The sequence below is a fragment of the Saccopteryx leptura genome, chromosome 2 (genome assembly GCF_036850995.1).
Source record: "Saccopteryx leptura isolate mSacLep1 chromosome 2, mSacLep1_pri_phased_curated, whole genome shotgun sequence".
NCBI classification, from domain to species: Eukaryota; Metazoa; Chordata; class Mammalia; order Chiroptera; family Emballonuridae; genus Saccopteryx; species Saccopteryx leptura.
This window is the reverse complement of record NC_089504.1, coordinates 196058141-196081022: the sequence shown is the minus strand read 5'-3', so window position 1 is coordinate 196081022 and position 22882 is coordinate 196058141. Positions and strand designations below refer to the sequence as shown.

At 35.7% G+C, this 22882-nt stretch overlaps 1 protein-coding gene across 1 annotated transcript in view; it reads right to left on the bottom strand.

Annotated features, from left to right (window-relative positions):
- Nucleotides 1–4605: 4605 nt before the first annotated feature.
- Nucleotides 4606–22882, bottom strand: part of AADACL2 (arylacetamide deacetylase like 2) — a 42987-nt gene continuing 24710 nt past the window's right edge. Inside the window, exon 5 of the mRNA XM_066365883.1 lies at nucleotides 4606–6272. Coding sequence (XP_066221980.1) covers nucleotides 5670–6272 — 603 coding nt within the window. The 3' untranslated portion in view covers nucleotides 4606–5669. The remainder of the gene's footprint in view (nucleotides 6273–22882) is intronic.

Sequence of the window (22882 nt, the reverse complement as noted above, 5' to 3'; positions counted from 1 at the left end):
CTGCCATCACAGAGACCCCCTTTACCCATTATTATTCCTGCTGCTCCCCTTTCCCATTGGTAACCACTATGCTGTTGTCTGTGTCTGTAAGTTTATATTTGTTTATTTGCCTTGTTCCTTTGCCACTTTCTGTTTTATAAACCACATATGGTGAAATCACATGGCTTTTTACTTTTTTTGTCTGAATTATTTTGTTTAGCATAATATTCTCAAAATCCATCTATGTGTCATATATGGCAGTGTTTTATCTTTCCTTATAGTTGAGTAATACTTCACTGTATATATATGCACCATATTTTTTTATTCAATCATTTATAAAATGACACTTCAGTCATTTCCATGTCTTGGCCACATAAATTATGCTGCAATAAACTTAGGGGTACATATATCTTTATGAATGTGTTTTCAATTTTTTTTTGGTTTGATATTCAGAAAAAGAGTTGTTGGATTATATGGTAGCTCTATTAATTTTTTGAGGAATATCTATGCTGTTTTTCCATAGTAGCTGCACCAATTTATGTTTCTACCAGCAGTATATGAGGGTTTCTTTTTCTCCACAACCTCTCCAACATTTGTTATTTCTTTATTTTATGGATAAAGGCCATTCTAACTGGTGTAAGGTTTTTATTTGCATTTACCTAATACTTGGTGAAGTTGAGCATCTTTTCATATATCTGTTGGCCATTATTATGTCTACTTAGGAGAGGTGTCTACTCATGTCTTCTGCCCATTTTATAATTGAATTAGTTGTTGTTGTTGTTGAGTTGTATGAGTTCTTTATATATTTGGATAGTATCCCCTTATCGGAGGTATTGTTTTCAAAATATCTTTGCCCGTTCAGTGAGTTGCCTTTTTGATGATCCCTTTTTCTATGCAAAAGTTTTTTAGCTTCTTTCTTTTAACTCTTTACTTCTCTGAGATCAAATATATCAAATCTAAGACCAAGTTCCACAAGTTTAGCACCTATATTTTCTTCTTGTATTTTATTGTTTCAGGTCTTATATGTAGGTTTTTGATCCATTTTTAGTTAATTTTTGTGTATGGTGACAGCTGTATAGTTTTATTCTTTTGCATGTGGCTTTCTAATTTTTCCAGCACCATTAATTAAAGAGGTTTTCTTTTCTCTGTTGTATGTTTTTTGCTGCTGTGTTAAAAATAATTTGTCTATGCTTGTGTGAATTTATTTCTGGGCTCTTGATTTTATTTAATTATGTCTATTTTTCTGCCAATATCATGTTATTTTAATTATTGTTGCTTTATTGTATAATTTGACGTCAAGGTGTGTGATACCTTTAGCTTTGTGTTTTTTTCTTAGGATTGATTTGGTTGTTTGGGGTCTCTTGTGGTTTCATACAAATCTGATGTGTTTTTAGTTTTTGGGTGTTTTTTTTTTGATAGAGACAGAGAGAGGGACAGATAGGGACAGAGAGAGAAAAAGGGAGAGAGATGAGAAGCAGTAATTCTTTGTTGTAGCACCTTAGTTGTTCATTGACTGTTTTCTCATATGTATATTGACCAGGGTACTACAGCAAAGTGAGTAACCCCTTGCTAAAGCCAGCAACCTTGGGCTCAAGCCAGTTACCTTGGGCTTCAAGCTAGTGACCTTTGGGCTCAAAAGAGTGACCAGGAGGTCATGTCTATGATACCACACTCAAATCAGCAACCCTGCACTCAAGCTGGTGAACCCATGTTCAAGCCAGTGACCTCCGCGTCCCAGTCTAATGCTCTATCCACTGCACCACTGCCTTGTGAGGCAAATCTGAGGTGTTTTTGTTGTTGTTCTATTTAATTGAATAATGCCACTGAGATTTTGATGAGGATTTTACTAGATCTGTATATTGCTTTAAATAATATGGCTATTGTAACTATGTTGATTCTTTCAATCCATGAACATGGAATATATTTCCATTTTTTGTGTGTGTCTTCTTCAATTACTTTTAATAATGTTTTGTAGTTTTCAGAGTGTAGGTCATTCACACCCTTTGTTATGTTTACTCCTAGGTATTTTATTTTTTTGTTGTTGCAGTTGCAAAGAAATTATTTGTATTTATATTTCTGAAATTTTATTGTGAGTAACACAATGAATTTTTGTACATTGATATTGTATTTTTGCAACTTTGCTGTGGTTGTTTATTGTTTTCAAATTTTTTGGTAGAATGTTTAGGTAGAGTTTTTTACATAAAGAATTGTGTCATCTGCAAAAAGTGACAATTTTCATTCTTCATTTCCAATTGGGATGCCTTGATCCAATCATAGCTTGCTGTTAATATCCACATATTTGTGGGGTTTTTGTTTCCATTTTTATTTTGCAGTTGTTTTTCGATTTCACAGCATTGTGGTTGGAGAATATGCTTAGTATAATTTCAATTGTTGAATCTAGTTTTGTGTCTCAACATATGATCTTTCCTTGAGAATACTCCATGTGCATTAGAGAAAAATGTATAAAATGGTGTTCTGGAATGAATGTTTCTGTAAATATTATGTCATTTAAGATCAATATTTTCTTATTAATTTTCATTTTAGATTATCTTTCCATAGCTGTCAATAGGTTATTTAAGTTCCTACTACAACTGCACTTTTTCAAGTTCTCTCTTTAGTTCTGTTAGTAGTTGTTGTATATTTTTGTTGCTCCTAGATTGAGTAAATATATGTTGATAGATTTTATGTCCTTTTTTTCATATTTTTCTGAAGTGAGAAGTGGGGAGACAGAGAGACAGACTCTTACATGCACCTGAATGGGATCCATCTGGCATGCATGCCCACCAGAGGCTATGCTCTGCCGATCTGGGCCATTGCTCCACTGTAATCGAAGCCAATCTAGCTCCTGAGGTGGAAGCCATGGAGCCATCCTCAGCACCTGGGCTAACTTTGTTCCAATGGAGCCTTGTTTGGGGGAGGCGAAGAGAGAGACAGAGAGAAAGGAGAGGGGGGAGGGGGGAGAATCAAATGGGCGCTTCTCCTGTGTGTCCTGACTAGGAATCGAACCTGGGACTTCCACACACTGGGCCAATGCTCTACCACTGAGCCAATTGGCCAGAGCCAGTTTTATGTCTTTTTAATGTATTGTTCCTTTGACCATTTTAAAAATATATATATATATATATATGTACATATATATATATACACACACCTTTGTGTTTTGTTACTCTTTTTGTCTTAAAATCTTTCTTGTCATATATAAATACAGCTACACCCACTTTTCTTTGAATGCCCTGTGGACATCTTGATTGCAGACTTCTATTCTTCAGAACCATAAGACAATAAATTCATATTGTATGAGCCATTTAATTTTTTATGGCCATAGTACTTTGTTTTGACAATTCTAGCAAACTGATAATGGTAGAATTGATATTTGAGGAGGAAAAAAACCTAGAAGTTGTTTTGTGTTGAGTACTGTCATCATACTTTTGAAAATAATACTTGTTTACATGTTAGTTATGTTTTTTAAAAATCTATACTTTTTATATTTCTGAGGCACAAGAAAGATTATCAATAAAAATAACAGATTATTTACAGAAGTTTGGATAAATGAAAGTACAGAATTTCTTATTCTGTATAATTTTCCAAAGTGTTATGAAGGTAAATGATGAAGAAAAATCAACAAGTGAGTACCCCCTATGCTCAAGCCAGCAACCTTGGGCTCAAGCCAGTGACCTTGGGCTTCAAGCTAGCAACCTTTGGGCACAAAAGAGTGACCATGAGCCCACTTGGCCTAAGACAGAAACTACAATGCAAATTTTTCTCTTGATACATAAAGAATATTTATCCTGATTCTCAAATACTGTATTATTATTTATTTTGGGGAGAGATACACAATGTAGAAACTAATCAATATCTGTATAAGATAACCATAAAAGTGAATTAAAATTTTGGAATTTTTAACTGTATAGTTTTGGGCAATAATCAGGTCTTTTCTTATATTGTCAATTAAGAGAACAGATGACAGTAGGACAATCAATAAAATGTGTTTTAGGGAGAGCCATGCCTTTATGATTTGCTTGTACATCAGTTATTTCTGCTGAACATGCTGTCATAATTGAAGAAATTTTCAAGAGGAATTTATCTTTTTCCTGATTAGAACTGGTAACCAGTATCTTAAATTATAAAAATGAACTAAAATCAGATTCACTGTCTTGAAAAAATATTTTTATAGATTAAAAATATATTTTAAAAGAATTAAAAAAATAATCTAAACTATGACAATATAATTTGTTATAGTATCAAATTTCTGCATAGATTTTATAAACCTCTTGGCAAAACTGACTGATTCCAATGTCATTCATTTTGTTTTCATTTGTGATCATCATGGATGCTTCTTTTATCTTTTCAGTGCTGATACTGAGCTAAAGAAAAATAGCTTTTTGCATATATTCAATAGTTTCTTTCTACATTAAAAAAATGTGTGGTTAATTAACTATTAAAATTGTCATTTTTAATTGCCTTCTTTAAAAGGTAGGTATAATATAATGTCTGGTTGCAACTGAACAAGTTAGAATCTCAGTTGTTCTTAGGTCAACTAGCTTACAGATTTTCACCCACTACCCCCACTCACAAATAAAACACACATACACATATTTCTTGCCACATTTTTATTTTTAACTTCACTTGATTCAACTGATTATTCTTAATGTCCAAGAGTCATACTACTGTACTACACATTTTATTTTTCACAGCAATAAATCATCAATTATAGTATATTATCATACTCAACAAAAAGTGGTCAGAAGTGATTTACTATTTGGGTGTTTCAAGATGATATCTTTGAGGACATTTGTAGAAAACCTTTTTTAGTACATACTCAGATGGACTACATTGCCAAATGCTTATTTAGATTAGATTGAACTATAATGTTGATATGTTGTTTTTTAAAAAAATTAAATCTGATTGAGAATATAAAAAAAGCCTCTCTAAAATATTTAAATCCTAATTCCTGTGAATGTTACTTTATATAGAGATAAAGGAGGGGTATTTGCAATTCAATTAAGACTTTCAAAATGGGGAGATTATTCTGAATTATTTAGATAGATCTTGAATGTAAACACTTATCTTTCTAAGATGAGGCAGAGGAATAGAGCATATAAAGCTGAAGTGGAGAGAGATTTGAAGATGCTGACCTTTTAGATTAAGGTAATCAGGCTAAAGCAATGAATCCTGGCAGCCACCAGATGGAAGAAGCAAGGGGCTCAGCATCTAGTACCTCCAGAGTGAGTGTTTTCTCCTACCCAATACCTTATTTTAGCCCAGTGATACTAATATTGAACTTCAGGCCCAGAAGTTCTGAGAAAATAGATTTCTATTGTTTTAAGCCACAAAATAGTAATTTTTATAACAGCCACAAGAAACTAATACAATTATCCTGCAACATTTTCCCTTTCTTTTTCTTCTTCTCACTTACTACTACAATTTTTGTGCCTGTTTGGAAGTTGTCCTTTTTAATTTTCTAGTTTTATTTTCATTTCTAAACTTTAATAAGCATTAGTCTCCACTAGGATAAATATAATAATGGTAAGTAATGAGAAAATAGGATTATATACATTTTACATTTGCAGTTTTTATGAGTCAAAAAATTACTAGTTCAAAGATATGCAGTAATTATTATAACTTATTCAAATCTAGATTTAGACAATACAAATGACATTGTTAGTGATAACAACTTATTATATATATATTTATAAATTTTTATCCAGCCAACTAATATACATGTCTCTTATCCTGAGACCTAGATGTAAATACAGGGGTGATGCCATATATGATAAAGCTGCATGGAATCCATCTTCAATGTGTTCATGAGCAACTTGAACTCCAACATTCTGAAGTCTTGAGACATACATAAGTCCATCATCTCTCAGGATATCATATTGACAGGTGAGAATATAGGTTGATGGCAAATTTTGTAACTGGGAATCATTGGCCAACAAGGGTGATAGTCTGATATCCATAAGTTCTGGTAATGAATAACTAGTTGTTCCAAGAATGGGTTCAATATAAACATGGTTCTTTCTATACTTCTTGGGTAAGAGAGTACTCCAGTTAACAAACTGGAACAAATGTCCTGATTCCAGAGGCATATGTTGGTTTTTTCTCAGCGCCTTGGGAAAGGTTTCATCCTCGCTGAGATATAAACCCACGAGTTTTATAGCCATATCCCTGGTGAGAACCACACCGTGTTCATTTTCTCTGAGAGATGGCAAATAAGAATCAAATATCTGTAAGTGAGGGTAAAGTAAAGCTTGCACCTTGATTTTATGTTTTATTTCAAGATCATTCTGCACCTGAAAAAAAAAAAAATCTTGTAAGGCAAAGACTGCCAAAACACCAGGAGAAGAAATTTAATTTTATTAGTTTAAACAATCTTGAGCTAAACAAGTTTACATAAATTAATGTGATATTATATAAATAGTTATTTTCACAATATGTATAATACCTTTCAATGGCATGGAAAAAATGTCAAGTTTATTTTAATGGTAAAGTTTCTAGAACTTTAGCTGTTTGTGTGAGGAAGAGAATTAGATACAAACCAGTTATAAGATACATGAGTTCTGGGGACATAATATATAGCATGATGACTATAGTTAATAATGCTGCCTTGTATATTTGAAGTTGCTAAGATAATATATCTTAAAAGCTCTCATCACATGAAAAACTATTGTAACTATGTGAGGTAATGGGGGTTAACTAGACTTTTTGTGGGAATCATCCATAATACTACACATACAGAATCATTATGTTGTACACCTGAAACCACTATAATGTTATATGTCAATTATATCTCAATTAAAAAGAAATTTAAGACATATAGCAGGATTTTAAGCACTATTAGGCTGTACTCAAAAGTGATTTAAGAGATTGGGAGCAGCAACCACAGTGACTTCCTCATCTGAGGTAATGACAGAAGTAGCCGCCACTGGGCATGCTGATCACAGTAACATCACAATCTGTTACAAGTTGGCTGCCTTCTCATCAATTGAGTTAGCACACAAAATGAGCTCAGTAGACTAGACAAGAGGGAGAGAAGAAGGAGAGAAACAGACATATAATAATGTTTTTGTCAAATATCACCAATGGGGAAAAACTAAATACTGTATTCTTAGGGGAAAAAGAGATTATATATAGCTTTGTAAAAATTCTTGATTGATTAAAAAAAAAAAAAAGAACTTCCAGTCAAGATAGCAGAGTAAGAGAGTAGGTAAACTCTAAGACTGCATCCTCCAATGATTACTTCAAAATCACAGCTAAATTATAGAACACCCATTGCTGAGAACTACATGAGACTAGCTGAACAGAATTCTCATAACTAATAATATGAAGAAGTCAGTTCGAGATGTGTAGGAGGGGTAGAGATGCAGACAGGGCAGGTCCCACACCCATACATGGTGAGCAAGAAACAAGAGAGGTATTTCTGTCCCACTTTTACTCTGGGCTCTGAGGGGTGGTTCTGGGAAGAGAAATTCCTGTGACATCTGACTGTGAAAAGCAGTGGGGATTGCATGCCAGACAGACAAAAGCCTGTGGGGTCCAAGACATGCTGCTCTTAAAGAGCCAGTGCTAAATTTGTTTGCTCAAGCTCCAGCACAGAGACAGCAGCTCAGAAAGAGCCAGGAACATGTGGGGAGGAACTAAGTGGACTAACTTCTGGTGAGGCTGTAGTGGTAAGGATTAGGGTGTTCTTTTCAAGGACAGACTCTCTAGCAGGTAACACTGCTCCTTTGGGGAGCACTCCTTCCAGCAGCTGGCCTAGCACTCTCCATTAACCCAGCAAACATAGTTTTCCCCACCCTAGTGAATCCCTGAGATCCCACCCAACCAAACTCTGCCTGGTCTAAGCCTCTTCCAGGAGTTCCTCTAGGAGCAGCCTGCCTTAACTCATGCTGCAGACACACTCAGAGGACTGCCAACTTCCCAGAAGTGGTGGAGCCCCTAGCCTTGTGCTGCAGACTTTTTCAAAAGTCTACAAATCCTATGCGAGTAGTTGTTCTTGGCTCCTGCTACAGACTTTCTCAAAGGTCCAAAAACCACACACAAGCACACAGGCCTTGGCTTAAATTGTAGCTTCTATTAAATGGCTACAATCTTAGCACAAATGATGACCTGTCTCAGTTTGCATGTTACTCCCTTCAGGTGACCCCAAACGTGGCTTAAATGTCAGCTAGTCTTGGCCTGTAACATAGCTGCAACTAATCAGTCATAATCCCAGATCAAATGATGGCTGGCCTCAGATGATATCATTGCACCCAAGAAAGGGTCTCAAGCCCAGCACAAGTGGCAGCCGGTTTTAGATTGCAATGTAGCCTCTCCCAAGCACCTCTAAGTACAACACAAGTGGCAACTGTAGGCCACTTTGTGACTCCTACCAAGCAGCCCCAAGTTCCTAACCAGCAATGGTCAGTGTTGACCTACACCAGAGCTCCTTCCAAGTGGTTTCAGACCCAACAAACCCAGGGGCAGCCTTCAGACTGCACCAGGGTTCCACCCAATGAACTTCACAATTGATACATGAGAGCCCCTGATAAAGTGACTCACACTCCATGGGTTCAGCCCCTGCACAATAACTCATTTATCATAGTCATGGCCCATCCTCACAGCCAGCAGTTCTGAGTATTAACCTCACCCACTGATGTGCACAGAGGGGGGTGTATGAACTAAACAAATATCTCAACATCCCTGAATAAAACATAGCTCAGACTGCAGAGCCTTCTGAATAACATATCTTCCCACTCAATCCTACTCAAATATTATTGTACAAGATTTGTCATGCATTGCTTCTTCTTACCATGTCAATCACTTGCTTAATCAGGTCTGTTACCTAATTCTCCTCCTATTTTCATTTACCTTACTGCTCTTGAATAGTTTTTTTTTTACCAGTCCTACTTCTGCTTTCAAACATAAGCTTATCTCCCAGAAGTTCACTTAGTGTCAGAATCAATTTACTTTTTGTGAAATCATAATTAATACTCAATGAGCAGTTGCTATTAGCGAGACAATCTAGTTAGTATGCTATATTGAATTTCTTCTTCTCTATTTCACAAAACATTCAGACACACTTCTCATTGCCCTTACTTGACTCTTTACTCACTAGTCCCCAAGTCCAATAGGCCTGTTGATTCTACCCCCCTTTTTCTTTTTCATTGTATTTTTCCAAAGTGAGAAGCGGGGAGGCAGTCAGACAGACTCCCACATGTGCCCAACCGGGATCCACCTGGCATGCCCACCACGGGGCAATGCTCTGCCCATCTGAGCCATTGCTTTTTTGCAACTGGAGCCATTCTAGTGCCTGAGGCAGAGGCTGTGCGCCTGGGCGAACTTTGCTCTAATGGAGCCTTGGCTGCGGGAGGGGAAGAGAGAGACAGAGAGGAAGGAGAAGGGGAAGGGTGGAGAAGCAGATGGGCTCTTCTCCTGTGTGCCCTGACCAGGAATTGAACCTGGGACTTCCATATGCGGGGCCAACACTCTACCACTGAGCCAATTCTATTCCTTTTTATTTTACTAATCTATCCACTTTTCTCCATTCCTACTGCCACTATCCTAATACAACACTCTCTGTGTTGCCTAAAGTACCACAATTCTTTCCTTATGTTCTCCTTTTTACTCTCTCCTCACTTTTAACCTACCATCCACTTGTTGACAGAATGTGATTAAAACTTTTCAGCCCTGGCCAGTTGGCTCAGCAGTAGAGCATCGGCCTGGCATGTGGAAATCTGGTGTTCAATTTTGGCCAGGGCACACAGGAGAAATGACCATCTGCTTCTCCACCCATCTCCTTTCTTTTTCTCCCCCTCTATCTCTCTTCACTTCCCACAGCCATGGCTCGAATAGCTCAAGAAAGTTGGCCCTAAGTGCTGAGGATGGGCCCATGACCTCTGCCTCAGGCACTAAAATAACTTGGTTGCTGTGTAAAGGAGTAAGACCCAGATGAGCAGAGCATTGCCCAATAGAGGGCTTGCCAGGTGGATTCTGATTGGGCACATGTGGGAGTCTGTCTCTCTGCCTCTCCACCTCCCACTTAATACAAAAAGAAAACAAACAAATAAAAAATTTTTCAATGTGTTCACAATGCTCTTGGAATTCAATAAAAAATAAATGAATGAATCACAAGGCCCTTCGATGATTTACCCTGAATAAACTTTCTAACCTTATTGCTTACCATCCTTTTCTCCTTTCCTCCAATCTAACATTTATAGACTTCCTTTTTTTTTCCTACCAAGAACCAAGGGAAAAAATAGTGACTACATATGCAGAGAAGGGACAAAATGAATCTACTCATGCTCTTCTCAAGCAAATAGCAAAACCAACCTAATTCCAAAGAAGAGTAATCCGTTGTTCATTCAGTGGTGTTCAGGGCCAGTGTCTTCATTTAATTTCTACCTTTTTCTCACAAAGACACATTGAAGATAGATTATGAAATGGTGTGTGGTTGCATGTAGGACAGGTTATAGAAAGTAGCTAATCAGGTAAAACAGGTTGAAGAAAGGTATAAGTCAAACCCTGAGGTATTCTGAAAGGTGGAGAAAGAAGATGGGAGGTGTACAGGTATGATGTCAAGGTTTGGAAATATAAATATTAAAACATATACATTGTCTTAGATTTCAAAAAACTTAAAGAGTAGTTGAGGACTTCACGTACAACACATAAAATGATAATCAGTTTACTGTAACTGTGTGTATAAACTGTTGCAGGTAATAGAGAAGTTTCTGGAGCTCATGGAACATGCAGATGGAGGAATCTCTTTGGGTATATGGGTTTTGAGCTCAGGACAGTGATGTCAGTGGAAGACAAAGATTTAGGAGCCTTTAGCAGATAAATCAGAGCTGAGCCATGGGACCATGGAAAGAGTAGGATAAAAGGCAGAACCACCAGAATTGAGTCCTGGGAAATACCAGGAAATGTACAAAGGAGTTTGTGTCACATAAAACTGAATGGCAGAGAAGTAAGAGGAGAACAAAGAGAGAGTGCTGTTATCAACTATGTGGGAAAATATTTTTCTAAGACAAAAGTTGGTAAGAATTTTAAATGATGAAGTTATATAAAAAGTACAAAAAGTGTCCATAGATTTAGTGAGTAAAAAGAGATGATTGACAAAATAGTCACAGTTAAAAGTAATTGCTAAGGCAGAACACAAAGTGACGAACTGAGGGTAGTATATATGTAGAGAAAGAGAGTAACAGTTGCTTTTAATTGAAGTTGGTCACAAAAAGACCGAGTGATAGGGAAGTGAATTGGAAGGTTTAATAAAGCTTGCTAACTGTTCCTATGTTTTTTTGTTTTGATTTTAACATAAGAAAGCTTAGATATGATTATATGCTAAAATAAAAGTAAATAATGTTAGAAATTTTGAAGATACTGAAAAGAAAGTAACTTTTAGAGAAAAATCCCTAAGGAGATGGGAAGTGAGAAGCAATTGCACAGAGGTAGTGTGATCATTTTAGATGGGAAAAGAAAAAATGGGTGAAAAGACAGTAACATACACAAAGAAATTTTGTTTGATTGTTAATTATGGAAGATATAATATAAGATTCAAAAAAAAGTTTATAACTAGTGGCCATTTGCTCATTCTCTTTTTAAGAAAATATATCTCAATTCATAGACAATATACTTAAAAATAAGCTTGTGAATCAAAACTAATTTCAAGTTGGAGGTCTCCTGGAGGAGAAGGGAAGACCAGGAAAAGAGAGACAGAGATAGAGAAATAGGGAGAAAGTATATATTATTCTTTATCATGCTAACGTAAATGTCTCTTTACCCTTAAAGTTCTATTTAAAAAACTTGCTACTTAAGAAAAACAATACTTCATTAAAAGCATCTTCAACGTAATATTAATCAACTGGAATCTAAAATTCTCTAACATTGAAACATGTAGTTCCTTCATGTCTTTGAGTTCACATTAAAGAGTAAGCATGTAAGTTAGTGGTAAATTAATTACATAATTGTGAACTATTGATCCATTGATAAAGGAGAAAATCTTTTTTAAATTATGATGGTTGAATTTTTTATGTCAAGCTGGAGCAAAACAACTTTTAGTTTACCTACCAATTGACCTTAATCACAATATATAAAGTAAACAACTTCCCAAAGTTAAAAGGTAACAATTTTAAAGCTATATAAATTTCAGGCTTAATAATCACTATTAATAAAGGTGTTTTAATTTTACAGACCTGAGAAAGTCAATTTTTAAAATTTTAAAATTTTACTGAGATGTTTCATGCTCAAAGCAGACACAGGAAAAGAAAGAGGTAATCAACTCATGATGGAAGAGTTCAAAAATCTCTCTCAGTCTTAGGGTTACTCAGTTCAAGACTTAACCATAAAAAAAGTGTTTTTAAATAAACTAATATATATATATATTAAATTACCACAAGAGATTATCCAAGGACTGTACCGTGGCTTCTGCAATTCATCTTGATTCTGTTAGCATAGATAAATAGAAGCTTCTAAAGCAATGGTGATGCAGGATTCAAAGTAACAGAAGGCAGGGTTTTTCCTTTCAATTGATTTCAGGTAGTCTGTGTAACCTTGAGATCTTGTTATTACATAGAGATAAACAAAAATGGTAGAAAGTAGCATATACACTACTGAAAATCATCCCTATTCAAAGGTGCTGAGTGTCAAATTTTCTTTAAAGCATAATCATTATTACAGTTTTTGATTAGTATCTACTAATAAAGCTATTGTGTAAAGAAAATTAAAAAAAATTTTTCAAACATGTAAGATCACATATAGCCATAGAAATGTGGCATAGAGAGGCCATAGAGCATTGTTACAAACCAGATCACAAGGCTCCATTACTACCTAAGACAAGTGATAAAATGACTGAGAATTCAATGTTATGAAAAGTCCAAACTACATATAAACTAACAATATAGTTATTTTATATTGCAGCTTCCTCTTTACCTATGTTGAAATTCATAGTTCTTAAAAATTGAAGAGTGAGACGAATTATTTCAAAGGATAAAATAATTTCATATTATTTTTATAAAGTTACAAAAATATTTAGAATCCTAAATTAATAAAAATCAATGCATAAATTACTTTTAAATAAAATTCAGTGAGACAGTTATGAATTTGGGGTTAAATACTATGTTTTCATTTATTTTTTTTGTTCTTTTTCATTGAATATTAAGGAATTATATCTAGAAAAGTTTTCTTAACTATAGTGATCACCTAGATCATGGTGAATGGCAAGTAGCACCAGTGATTTTAGGATGCAAAATGTGATAGTGTCAAAAAAGTCTCAGAATTACAGGCAAAAGCTTCATTTCCTTTTAAAAACAAGAATATAATTGAAAAATGGAGAAAGCCCACAAAATAAAATTACAGAATTTATTTGTCCTTCTAATCTATAAAACATCTTTTTATATTGTAAATTCTAAATAAAACATTGAGTCATTTTTTGTACATATATCAGAAAAATGAATCTAATAAATTTTCTCATAGTCTTCTCAGAGCATACAATATTATTGATCTCTCCCTGCTGCATTTTTATTAAAACTGAGTTTTTCAATCTATAATTCTATAACATACTATAAGCAACACAGTCATGAGACTTTATTTTTTTTAATTTAAAATTTTTTTAAAAATTTATTTTAGTTAGAGAAAAGGGAGAAAGAGACAGGAACATTGATCTACTCCTCTGTGTGCCCAAAGGATTGAACTGGCAACCTCTGAGCTTTGAGACAATGCTCTAACCAACTGAGCTATCTGGCCAGGGCTGTCATGAAACTTTGGAAAAAAGGTTGGCCCTGGTCAGTTTGCTCAGTGGTAGAGCATCAGCCCAGAATGTGGATATCTCCGGTTCAATTCCCAGTCAAGTCACATGGGAGAAGTGACCATCTGCTTCTTCCTGCCCTCTTCTCTTTTTCTCTCCCTCTTCCCACACCCCCCATAGCCATGACTTTGATTGAAACATGTTGGCCTGGGTGCTGAGGATGGCATCATGGAGCCTCCACCTCAGGTGCTAAAAATAGCTCAGTTGTGAGCATGGCTCCAGATGTACAGAGCATTGGATCCAGATAGGGGTTGCCAGGGGAATCCCAGTTGGGGCACATGTGGGAATCTGTCTCTCTATCTCCCCTCCTCTCACTTGGAAGAGAAAAAAAGAAAAAATGTTTATAATACTTACAAAGTAAAAGTTTATTCTGATGACCCAATTGAAAGTAAACTTAGTGAAGATAATAAAACTTTTTAATGAAATATAACTAATATAGAAAGTTTAATAGACCATGAAAAACAAGTAACTTAAAGTATGATCATAAAACTATTTCAGAAAGGGTAAAATAAATCACTTTTTTTTGTTATTGAAGTGCACTGTTTTTAATGCAGTATTTTCAGCTGTAACAATCTCTTTGAGCAGATCAGTCAGAAACTTAAATGTAAACTATGTTCTTGTATAATTACTTCAAAAAATAGTATAATGTCAACTTTTATTTATTTCAAGAGAACAATTTGTACTGGCTTACAAATTTTACTGAGAATAGCATGTATTTTTTGTGGCTGTGTTAATATTTAAAATTGCCCTGCTGAAAAGCTATAAAGTGGCTCTTTATATCTTCATAAACTTCTATAGCTACATCTAATCATCATTTCAAAAGCTTTCTTCACTTATAAAACTAAAAAGAGATTACATTATTTATGTAGAAATTATAGGTGTGGCAAGTGTTGCTTAATCATTATTGGGAACTGTTGGACAGTTTTCAGAGTCTCTATATCTGCAAAACCAGTTTTAGATAAAGATCAAGATCAGATTGCTATATTACTTGGCATAGCAACTAGTACAATAATCTGAAAATGGTAACAGTCTTCAATTATCACTCCTCATCACACTTCCCACCCCATACCAGCAAGATCCTTTAAATATTATAAGTGACATATTATTTCAAATACATAACAGATTAGTTCAGGTTGGAAGAGACCTCAGGAATGAATAAGTCTAATGGCTAGCAAATGTTTTGTTTTCTTCTAAGAAAATGTACATGTTATTCTAAAGATGAAAGACATTAAAGTGGAGCATCTTGGGTTAAAAGGAGGCCCAAGGTGCAGAGCTAAGGTGCAACTTTGCTACCACTGTCATACTGGCTCCACAATAGGGCTTTATATGTGTATGTGGTGTTACAGATTAGTATATATGATACATATAGATATAAGTACATATGCATATGTATATATAAATATTTGCATGGTTTATAGTATATATTAAAATATAAAATATAAATATTATGTATATGTCTTTGTGTGTGTAATCTTTTTCTAAGTGCTCCAAGCATGAGTAACTTATTTTGACATGTAAGGGAAAAAAAATTAAAGAAAATGGAATCAGATTGCTTGCCAAATGATTTAATAAGCTTTATATCAGTTTATGACATAGACATTTTTAAAAAATAGAAATCAATACTTCAACACTATATCTTTAATTTTAGCAAATGGAAATAAGCAACATGCAAAATTTTTATTCAGCATGACTAAATGAGGTTCTTTCCTCAAATTCGAACATCTGAATGTGAATTGACATTATTTACTATGTTAAAGACAATAAAGGTGAGAAATCACATGATCATCAGAATAGATGTATTAAAAATATTTAGGGATAACGTCAGAGTAATGGCAGGGTAGGAAGTGATACCGATAAATCTCCCCCAAAACTCAACAAGATCTTCAACCAGAAACAGAAAAACCTATCCTTGGAGCCTCCAGATGTTTCGCAATATACCCGAAGGTATGGTCGAGCGAAAAATTGGCTAAATATATAACCAAACCCCAAAGGAAATAGGGAGTAAGAAATGCTCTGCCTTCCTAACTAACCTCAACAGGGTGGTTTTCACTGGGAACTGAGAATATAGAAACTAAGGCGGGCAAAGGGGGTAAACAGATCCAGGCCGTGGCACAAACGGCCGAACCAGGCTGTGGCACGGAGATCCAAGCCGAGGAAAAACTGTTCCTGTGGCAATCCAGGCAATACAAGCTAACATTTGTGCCAAACCCAGACAAAGAAAGACAAGTGGGGCAGCCATTTTCCCCGATCCCCTGGTCGGCATGCACAGATAGTGGGTGAGAGATTCCTTCCAAAACCCCAGGAGTGGGCGCCCGTGTTACCAAACAGAGAGGCAGAGTCAGAGGCCTTTGTGTGGGCCAAAAGCGGAATCTCCGAGCTGCCCCAGCGCCCTGGGAAAGCCTTGCACAGGGAGGGAGCGAGAACTAATTCCAATGCTGGAACTTTTCCGTGTGGGTGGGGGTTTCACTCAGAGGATGAGGCGGCCGGCCTGATATCCTGGTCTGCGTGTGCAGATAGTGAGCGAGAGATTCCTCTGAGTACTTCGGCAGTAAGCGCCTGTGTTATCCCACAGAGGAGCACAGTCAGGGGTCTTTGTGTGGGCCAGAAGCAGAATCTCGGGTTGCCCCAGCCCCTTGCAAAAGCTGCACACAGGGACGGAGTGAAAGCCAATTCCAATGCTGGAACTTTTCCGTGCGGGCGAGGGTTTCACTCAGAGCGTGAGACTTCCAGCCTGATATCCTGGTCTGCCCACACAGATAGTGAATGAGAGTTTCCTCCAAGCACCCCGGGAGTGGGCGCCCGCCCATGTTACCGAAAAGAGTGGCAGAGCAAGAGCTCATTGAGTGGGCGGAAGCCCCGCCTGATTATGCTAACAGCTCTGACTGACTGAGCCTTACCTAGAGCCCTGTGCTGAGTGGAATAGAGTGGGGAGTTGCCAGCTTTTTGAGCCTCTTATTATCCAGGCAGAGGCAGGAGCAACCCCATAGCTGGATTATCAGGATTCTAATTGAGGAAGGAAAGACTAGGAGAAAGGCTCCAGGAACACAGACTCTCTCACTGGCAGAGCCTATAAATGCTAATGAGCCTCGACTGCCAACGAGACTAAAGCACAATACATGACATTGCCATAGAGACTTATCAACTGCAAACCTCTACCTGAGCGTGCCAAAGGGGCAGAACCCAGAGTACAGAATCACCAACCAGGAAAAGGGAGAGAAAAGAAAAAGCAAGAAGATAACCTCTCAAAATCAAGAATAATCTGCAGACTTTATAACCTATCCCATGTTATTATATTTGTTCGTTTGTTTCTCTTATCTTCATTCTTGATATTTCTTTTTCCTCCTCCAATTTGGTCATTTAACCTTCTGCCAGTATTACTCTCTCCTCTCCTTGAACTACACTACCCATAAGTGTTACATCTCCCATTATCTTTTCTTTCCTCTTCTTTTCTCTTTATGAAGGATGCACTCCAAAACCCTTAATTCTCTCTCTCTCTCTCTCCTCTTTTTTTTTTCATCTTTTAGTGGTTCCCTCTTTTTTTTCTCTCTCTCTCTCTTTCTTTTCTCCCTCTATATTAGTTTCTTCCTTTCTTCTTTACGTCTCCCCTCATTCAAACCTCAATAACGAACAAATTATCTTATCTGGGATTCAAACTTATATTTGTGGCATTTTGGGGGTTTTTACTTCACCTTTTTAACTCACTAGAATTGCTCCCATCCCTGGCTCTCCATTTTATCTAGTTCTTGTTCCACTAAATACAATAGTAATTTTTTAATTTGTCCCCCCATTTTCCTGTTTCCCTCTTATTCCTCTCATCATAACTCTTAGTCAACCAACACCTGAAAGCAAATCATTTTATTCTTGACCCAAGTTGTTTCCTTATTTGCTTTTTGTGGTCCATACCCCCTTTTTTTTTCTCTCTTTTTTTTTTTTTTTTGCCCCTTTATTACTTTTCCCCAATTCACGCCCTCCATTACAGGCACTGTTTGTTCTATTTAATACAATATAATTCACAGTTCACCACAAGATTTTCTCAAGAAAGAAGGGAGAGGAGAGGAGAGGAAAAAGGAGGGGGGGAATAATTTCCATTTTTTTAATTTTAATTTTATTTTTCTTTATTTCATTATTAATTTTTTAAGAAAAAGCACAACTTTTTTCAATTTTTATTTTTTAAACTTTTTATTCTTCATTAAATCTCATTAATACTATCAACAAAACCACCCTCAGATGCCATTAAGAAAGAGAAAATCGAATATCATGGATACAAAAGAAAGACAGGTAACACAGCTAGATGAGAAAAAATCTATGGAGAAAAAATTTAATATATTGGAAACTTGGGAGTTAAATGACAGAGAATTCAAGATACAAATCCTAAAAACCCTCCAAGTTATACAAGAAAACACAGAAAGGCAATTTAGGGAGCTCAGAAAACAACTCAATGAACACAAAGAATATATTTCCAAGGAAATTGAAATTATAAAAACAACTCAAGCAGAGATGAAAAACTCAATTCACGAGCTGAAAAATGAGGTAAAAAGCTTAGCTAATAGAACAGGCCAGATAAAAGAGAGGATTAGTGAAATAGAAGACAAGCAAGTTGAGACACAACAGAGAAAAGAAGAAAGAGACTCAAAAATTTAAAAAAATGAGATAGCCCTACAAGAATTATCTGACTCCATCAAAAAGAATAACATAAGAATAATACGTATATCAGAGGGAGAAGAGAGAGAAAATGGAATGGAGAACATACTCAAACAAATAATAGATGAGAACTTCCCAAGCCTGTGGAAAGAACTAAAGACTCAAATTCAAGAAGCAAACAGAACTCTGACTTTTCTTAACCCCAACAAACCTACTCCAAGGCACATCATAATGAAATTGGCACAAATCAACGGCAAACAAAAAATTCTCAAGGCAGCCAGGGAAAAGAAGAATACAACATATAAAGGAAGGCCCATTAGATTATCATCAGATTTCTCAGCAGAAACTCTACAAGCTAGAAGAGAATGGACCCCAATATTTAAAGTCCTGAAAGAGAGGAACTTTCAGCCACGAATACTATACCCATCAAAGCTATTCTTCAAATATGAAGGAGAAATAAAAACATTCACAGATACAGAAAAGATGAGGGAATTTATCATCAGAAAAAACCCACTCCAGAAATTACTAAAGGAGGTTCTCAAATCAGATAAAAAGAACAAAAAAAACAAAAACAAAAAAAAAAAACAAAGCCACAAGTAAAAGCTCCAAGATGAACACAATAAAACCAAATTTAAACTGTGACAACAACAAAAAAAAAGGGGGGGAGAGGATGGAGATTAACAGTAGCAAAGGACAATGTAGTGCAAAAGTACTCACAAAATAGTGCACTACAATGAACAGGGTAGAAACCCTTTTCATTACTTAAAGGTAACCACCATTGAAAAAACCACCACAGAAGCACATGAGATAAAAAAGATAGCAAAAGAGGAAAGATGTATGGAACACAACCAAATAAAAACAAAAGATAGAAAAACGAAAGAGAAAGATCAAATAAGACACAAAACTAACAAAAAGCAATATATAAAATCGCAATAGGGAACTCACAAGTGTCAATAATTACACTAAATGTAAATGGATTAAACTCACCAATAAAAAGGCACAGAGTAGCAGAATGGATTAAAAAAGAAAATCCAACTGTATGTTGCCTACAGGAAACTCATCTAAGTTACAAGGATAAAAACAAATTCAAAGTGAAAGGCTGGAAAACAATACTCCAAGCAAATAACATCCAAATAAAAGCAGGCGTAGCAATACTCATATCGGATAATGCTGACTACAAGACAGCAAAAGTACTCAGAGACAAAAATGGCCATTTCATAATGGCTATGGGGACACTGAATCAAGAAGACATAAAAATTCTTAATATATATGCACCAAACGAAGGAGCACCAAAATATATAAGACAGCTACTTATTAACCTTAAAACAAAAACTGACAAACATACAATCATACTTAAAGACCTCAATACACTGCTGACGGCTCTAGATCAGTCATCCAAACAGAGAATCTACAAAGATATAGTGGCCTTAAATGAAACACTAGAGCACCTGGATATGATAGACATCTACAGGACATTTCATCCCAAAGAGACTGAGTATACATTTTTCTCCAGTGTACATAGATCATTTTCAAGAATTGACCATATGTTAGGCCACAAAAACAACATCAACAAATTCAGAAAAATCGAAGTTGAACCAAGCATATTTTCTGATCATAAAGCCTTGAAACTAGAATTCAACTGCAAAAAAGAGGGAAAAAATCCCACAGAAATGTGGAAACTAAACAACATACTTTAAAAAATGAATGGGTCAAAGAAGAAATAAGTGCAGAGATCAAAAGATATATAGACTAATGAAAATGACAATATGACATATCAGAACCTATGAGATGCAGCAAAAGCAGTGATAAGAGGGAAGTTCATATCACTTCAGGCATATATGAACAAACAAGAGAGAGCCCAAGTGAACCACTTAACTTCACACCTTAAGGAACTAGAAAAAGAAGAACAAAGACAACCCAAAACCAGCCGAAGAAAGGAGATAATAAAAATCAGAGCAGAAATAAATGAAATAGAGAACAGAAAAACTATAGAAAAAATTAATAGAACAAGGAGCTGGTTCTTTGAAAAGATCAACAAAATTGACAACACCTTGGCAAGATCTACCAAGGAAAAAAGAGAAAGAACTCATATAAACAAAATCCAAAATGAAAGAGGAGAAATCACCACGGACACCGTAGATATACAAGGAATTATTGTAGAATACTATGAAAAACTTTATGCCATTAAATTCAACAACCTATAAGAAATGATAAATTCCTAGAACAATACAACCTTCCTAGACTGAGTCAAGAAGAAGTAGAAAGCCTAAACAGATCTATTAGTAGAAAAGAAACAGAAAAAAACATTAAAAACCTCCCCAAAAATAAAATTCCAGGCCCTGACGGCTATACCAGCAAATTTTATCAAACATTCAAAGAAGACTTGGTTCCTATTCTACTCAAAGTCTTCCAAAAAATGAAGAAGAAGCAATACTTCCAAACACATTTTATGAGGCCAACATAACCCTCATACCAAAACCAGGCAAGGATGGCACAAAAAAAGAAAACTACAGACCAATATCTCTAATGAATACAGATGCTAAAATACTAAACAAAATACTAGCAAATTGAATACAACAACATACAACATATTAAAAAATCAATACATCATGATCAAGTGGGATTCATCCCAGAATCTCAAGAATGGTTCAACATACGTAAAACGGTTAACGTAATACACCATATGAACAAAACAAAAAACAAAAACCACATGATCTTATCAATAAATGCAGAAAAGGCTTTCGATAAAATACAACACTATTTTATGTTTAAGACTCTCAACAAAATGGGCATAGAAGGAAAATATCTCAACATGATAAAGGCCATATATGATAAACCATCAGCTAACATCATATTAAATGGCACTAAACTGAAGGCTTTCCCCCTTAAATCAGGAACAAGACAGGGTTGTCCACTCTCTCCACTGTTATTTAATGTGGTACTAGAGGTTCTAGCCAGAGCAATCAGACAAGACAAAGAAATAAAAGGTATCCATATCGGAAAAAAGAAGTAAAGGTATCACTTTTTGCAGATGATATGATCCTATGTCGGGAGCCGATCTACTAGTGCTGGCTAACAAGGTCACAGCAGAAGAAGATCCACAACTGCTGGTTGACAAAGTCACAGCAGAAGAAGACCAATGGCTGCTGGTTAATAAAGTCACTGCAGTGAAGACTAACAGCTGCAGGTTGAAAAAGTCACCGCAAAGGAAAGGCACAATGATACTTCCCCCTTTTGACCTTTTTGAATTAATCTGGCCTTATATCCCCCCTTTTCTGGGTGTGTGCTATCATTTATGGCACAGGGATAATAGTACCGTACTTTCCCTGTAGATTTGTAGTAATATCTTTGGAAATGAGACAGAGGGTGTGAGTTCCACAGAAAAGCCTGTAAGCTCCTTGAACTGGGCTCATAAACATAAGAGGCTGGCTATGATATCCCTCATAAAGGGTTAAGTTTGTAGGAGAATTTCTTCTTATTAATCATGTTAGAAAAAATAGATTGTGACTTATGAATAGGTAGGAAACAGTAACTATACACAGAGCACCTTTCAGCCTTCACTTAATTCATCACTTTTCCTCCCTAGCCTTTTCATGTGGTAGAGTAAAGAAACTTTCCATTCTTCTTGCATACCTGACCTGCAGGTGGTGGAACACTCTGAGAAAAGTAAAGTTAGAACTTAATTAGTGTATGAATATAGTAAATAAATAAAATTTGACTAGACAATAGTATCCTAGACAAGGTAGAGTTATTAATCAGTACTGACCTTTTGGAAGTTTGTATCAATATTGTTATTGCTGTTCAAGTTATTGTATAATTGTACTTTGAATGACTTACAGTTTATAGAAATGAATTAACTGTTACCTAGAAAATGTAACCATAGTGAAACAAAAACAATGATTAATCAATGTATTCTGAATACCATGTGATTGTAACAGTGTGTGTGCATAAAAGGAAAGCTAGACCAGCAATTGAGAGAGATGCCTGGCAGTAAATGCTAACCGGAGAATAAAGAGAAAGAAAAGAATTCGGCTCTCTCACTCGATTCGTGCCGATGCCGTCTCTTCCTGTGGGACCCCTGGATTCCCCCCGGGGCTGGACTCCGGCAATCCTATACATTGGAAACCCCAAAGAATCCACAAAAAGACTACTAGAAACAATAAGGCAATACAGAAAGGTCGCAGGATACAAAATTAACATACAGAAGTCAATAGCCTTTCTATATGCCAACAATGAAACAATTGAGAACAAACTCAAAAGAATAATCCCTTTCATGATTGCAAGAACAAAAAAATAAAATACTTAGGAATAAACATAACAAAGAATTTAAAGGACTTATATAATAAAAACTATAAACCATTGTTAAGAGAAATCGAAAAAGATATAATGAGATGGAAGAATATACCTTGTTCTTGGTTAGGAAGAATAAATATAATCAAGATGGCCATATTACCCAAAGCAATATACAAATTTAATGCAATT